The 4,885-nt window shown below is 35.4% G+C and overlaps 1 protein-coding gene across 1 annotated transcript; it reads right to left on the bottom strand.

Annotated features, from left to right (window-relative positions):
- Nucleotides 1-274: 274 nt before the first annotated feature.
- On the bottom strand, nucleotides 275-3,863 carry LOC140151443 (uncharacterized). Its single transcript, XM_072173791.1, has 2 exons — nucleotides 3,662-3,863; nucleotides 275-1,445 (listed from the first exon to the last, which is right to left on the bottom strand). Exon 2 carries the CDS (start codon nucleotides 1,223-1,225, stop codon nucleotides 275-277), a length of 951 nt encoding a protein of 316 aa, XP_072029892.1. The 5' UTR covers nucleotides 1,226-1,445; nucleotides 3,662-3,863.
- Nucleotides 3,864-4,885: the final 1,022 nt, after the last annotated feature.

Here is a 4,885-nt window from a genome sequence, read left to right as displayed (position 1 = left end):
GCTGTATAGGGGACTGCCAATCCTTGTGCTCCGGAGATGCGGATATAGGACGACACATCCCAAGTATCTACATTAGCAAGACACTGTTTGTAGAATGACTCTGTAATAGTGGACACTTGGGCACCGGAATCAAGTAAACATTGAAGGATGCAGAGTTGACCATCCACACCTCCAACCATCACTGATGCCTCTGGGCACTTCCCTATAGCACGATGAAGGATGAGTGAGCCTTCACTGGAGGACTCACCCACTGTCAGGCTCTCGACAGCGGGTTCTAGTTGTTTAAAGATTTTGATTTTTGATGGTTTGGTACTGATTTTTGTGGGCAGTTCCTGGCCAGATGTCCTGGTTGGTCACAGGAGTAGCAACGTCGATCTCTCATGTCTCGAGGTTTTGAAGCCTGAAGCAACATGTTGATTTGCTTCTGTTGCTGTTCCATCTGGTCGCCCTGCTTCTTCAGTAACTCCAGTATTAAAGTGTTGGTGTCAGGAGCAACAACCTCGTTGACACTAGCCTCCTTCTGCTTACTGCTTTTCCCGAGCCACTCTATTGCTCTGTCCCTGAGTTTGAAATAGCTGAGACTTGGAGACTCAATGTTCAGTCTCCGGAGCTCCCTCCTCAATCCTTCATCTACCACAGCTTCAGCCAGTCTACTCTTCAGGGAACTCTCTCTGCAGCCTTGGTATGTCGGATCAAGGGTACAGATCCTGTCATACAGAGTGACGAGTCCGAGAGAACAGGCGAGAAGGTCTTCCCCAGGCGCCTGTTTACAGCTAAAAAAGCGTTGTTGGAGTTGTGGAAGAGTATCGCCATCTCCAAACACCTTCTCCAAAACCTTTAAGATCTTCTCGGGGTTATCACCAATTTCACTCCCCCGTCCAAGGATCTCTTTCCTTGCGTTGCCGCTTAGGTAATCCTTGATGAAGGCAGCTGACTCCTTTGGTGTTCGGGACCGCAGAGCCAGCTGACCTCTGACATCCACAATCCAATCCTGGATACTGATATCATCAGGCTTTGCTGGTTTATCTTTGAAAATATCCAGACGCCGGCCACGGGACACGTACACTGGTGGTGCAGATGTCTTCTTCGCCTCCTCGATCACCTTCTTCAACTCCTTCCTTGCCTCATCTGTCTCTTCTTTTGCTTCTATCCTTTTCTTCTCTTCCTCACTAAGTCTGAGTTTCAGCTCTTCAAGTTGTGTTTGTAAAGCTGCAATTTCGGACATGATTTCTTTATTAATAGTAATTATTGATCTGGGTCAAAAATAGTATACTCTACTCTCACCTAGGATCCTCAAGAAGTATTCTTTCTAGCCAGGGGTTAATGTGCGCTCACTGCATGTATCCTGCCGACTACGCCAAAATGTAACGGATGAAAACAGCACACAGCATTCTACGTTAACATCAGTTTGTGTTCTTTATTTTATACATGCGGCATAAAAAACCCTGTACAATAAACAAAACAAATTGAATACAAGTTAAGTCTACATGTCGAGCAAAGTTGTAGTGATACAAAACAAATACTAAACAAACTTAACAATACACATGCATACAAAATGTATATAATTCATTATACAGTAAGGATAACCTTAAGCTTATAAATGCACGAAAAATACAAAAAACGACATAATTATCAGTTTAGAATAAAGGGATAAATGAATGTTATGTAACTCGATAGCCAATTTACATAAATCAACAATAATATGTTCAATATTCTAAATCAAATGATAATCATTGGATTACAACATGAATTTACATAATAATCAAATAATTGTAACATTGCGACAAACAAGCAATTATTTATATTAATTAACATGATATTTCCAAATTCATACAATACAAAGCCTATAAATTATCACTATCACAATTGTCTTCAGTTTTGTATAGACCTAGTAGGAATACAGAAAATATCGATCGTCGAATCGGTTAATACACTATTCTAAATACAAGTATTAAACGTTTTTATTTACACGAAATCAAATATAACACAATATAGCACAATCGGAACATTAGCTTACTCATCGTCAATGAATCTTTATCATCTGTTTATGATAAATTACAAAAAGGATTCTTTCTGAAAATACCTTAATTTTAATGGAAACGGAATAACTACATTTGAATACAGCAAATGATAAGCAACAATATTGGCTATAAATACAAGTACAGATTGTATAAGAAACTTGTAGGCCTAATTGGATTTTAATATACATAATCATAATAAATGAACATGTTTTGATGACAAATTAAAATACTACTATTTACTTCTACTGGTACCATATCATGCACATTGAACTTCATTCATCAAACAAAACTATCAATATGACCAATTGGGTGTAAAGCCTAATGAACCTATTATCCTTTAATATGCTATCATACAATCAATCACAGTCTATTTTAATACATAATTCCACTTGGGTGCATTAGTATTATTATTTACAAACATCACAAAAACCTCAATTAAGATTCAATATTATCTCAATCTTAAATCACAGCTATCTATCTCAAATAACTTAAAACTATACCATGATGATACAAAAACAGATCAAGTTAAACTGGTTAAATAAATTATTTAACAATAAATTCTCTTTATAGGCCTTTCTCTTACTCAGCACTGAATGTTTAGGGTTTGATAAAGAATCTTAACATCCTAAAACAAATCTACTGAAATGCCTATAAACAATAATAATACAATTATATTATTTATATTTCTACTTTTACTTTCCAAAATAATGATGAGTAAAGTCACTTGGTTTCTGCCTATATGAACTACAGGTAGCATTATGCATGTTATATGCAAATCCTATGAAAAGAGTTGGCCAATGTTTGCACAAGAATGACCAAATTCTAAAGGCTAAAAATTCCTAAATCTTGACATAATAGACCTATTATGCTAATTTATCTTACTCAAAAGATCTGCTGGTTTGGGTGTATATTGGGTTACGGTTCGTTGGTTTCAGGCCCAATTCAGTATTTGGAAACATAATAATGATGGTAAACAACTGGTTTAACATGCTTAATTGAACAACTTACATAACAATAATACACCTAATTTGGCATGATTTGGGTGACAGATCTGGAACTACTATTACCAGCTCCTCAATAATACCACACCTAGATTCTATGTTTACTTCCTTGTTAAAATCACTAAATAATATACAGATAGGGCTAGCCTATCTTTTATTATAAAAAACTTTCATAACTTTAACTTTGGTAAGTTACAAAACACTTGCAAACATACTTTAGGCCTATCTTTACGAAGCACTAGGCCAAGTTCATACACAATTAACATACACAATTAATCAACGGAAGATCATGTGGAAACACATAGTTTGATCATGGTTATTAACTCAAAAACAATACAATACCATTGTTATTCCAAAACAATGCATCTGATGATTTAGATTAATTTTGCAATTAGAATTCAAAATCATCATCTTTAACTTACAAACCGTGCGCGCACACTTTTTCACTATAAATCTTGCAAATCTGATACTAATAGATTTCAACATGACTCAGCACCAAGTTTTAGATTATAACACAAATAGTGGTAAAAATAACCAAACTTTAACTGATTTACTCTAAACCATGAATCAAACAGTGCTATTTCACTTGATCAACTTTCTTAATGAAAAACAATATAATTAAAGGAAATGTTAACTTACCCTGGCCAGATACTTTATATGGTAAACTTTTTCACTTCTTGACTCCTCTGAGGTGAGATGGTGACTGCCCAGGGTTGAACGAACACAAAGCAGAAGTACATTGACATGCAAATTAGGCTAAGGAACAAAGTTTTCCAAGCAAGGATGCCAAATGAGGGGGCTATTTAAGGCCTAATAAATGTGACAAAACCACATGTCACATCTAAAACAGAGTTTTCTCAGTAATCAGATATCGCAGCGAGTGAAATGTTGGTGCATTGGATGTAGCTTAACATTTTCTTTGTGTGTTTACACAAATTTGTTGAATAAATTTGAAAATCCTTCGTTTAAAGCGTTTTTACGCACCATGTTCACAAGATCAAAAACGCGTTCCATGACGTTTTTTTTTCAAATGTGCGCTCCGTATAAAACCACGCCAAGTGATTGTTCTCTTCTTTTTTGTATTGTACTACAAATCGATCAAAGAAATAATGTTGCCATGGGGAAGAACCAAATACAGTACCAATTAAATTTTAAAAGACGTTTTTGGGGAACATTTTCGAGAATCTTGATTGAGAAAAAACTGTTTTGTTACATTATCGATATCTTGATTGTGGAACGTTAATTTTGACATCTAACTACCAACATTATTTCTCAACGGTCTGTCGATTACTCTACCATTTGATTTTCATTCAAAATTGAAGCTACTTTTGCAAAAAAAACGAGTTTTTTCATCATCGATGCGACCCATACTGCAGTTACTGTCCGTTTTCCAATACACAATACACAGTGCTCTTTCCCATTGACAAGTGACCTCTACAAATAGCCCTACGTTAACAGTATGGGGATATGACTAGTTAACGTCGCTGTGTGAAAAATAACCGGCCAATATTAAAAGTACTCTTCTAAAGTTCTAGAAAATATAGTTTTTTAACATGTCCTAAATTTTAGCTAATTTAGATGTTTGGAAATATTCGTACTTTGGTGTTTTAGTTAATGTTATAGGTAATAGTACATTGCCTAGTTAACGTCGCTGTGTGAAAAATAACCGGCCAATATTAAAAGTACTCTTCTAAAATTCTAGACAATATAGTTTTGTAACATGTCCTAAATTTTTAGCTAATTTAGGTGTTTGGAGAGGGTCGTACTTTTGTGTTTTAGGAAGGATATGTAAACGACAGATAACACCAAAAATATGAAGAAATTATTTCCAAACCGTGTTAAGTCAACAATCATTATGTTGCT

The sequence above is a fragment of the Amphiura filiformis genome, chromosome 4 (assembly GCF_039555335.1).
Source record: "Amphiura filiformis chromosome 4, Afil_fr2py, whole genome shotgun sequence".
Lineage (NCBI taxonomy): Eukaryota > Metazoa > Echinodermata > Ophiuroidea > Amphilepidida > Amphiuridae > Amphiura > Amphiura filiformis.
Note: the sequence above shows the minus strand (reverse complement) of the source record. Positions and strands in the feature narration are given on the sequence as shown.

Bases quoted from the DNA above. Each gene is read 5' to 3' on its own strand.
- LOC140151443 (XM_072173791.1), bottom strand. From the start codon at position 1,225: ATGTCCGAAATTGCAGCTTTACAAACACAACTTGAAGAGCTGAAACTC.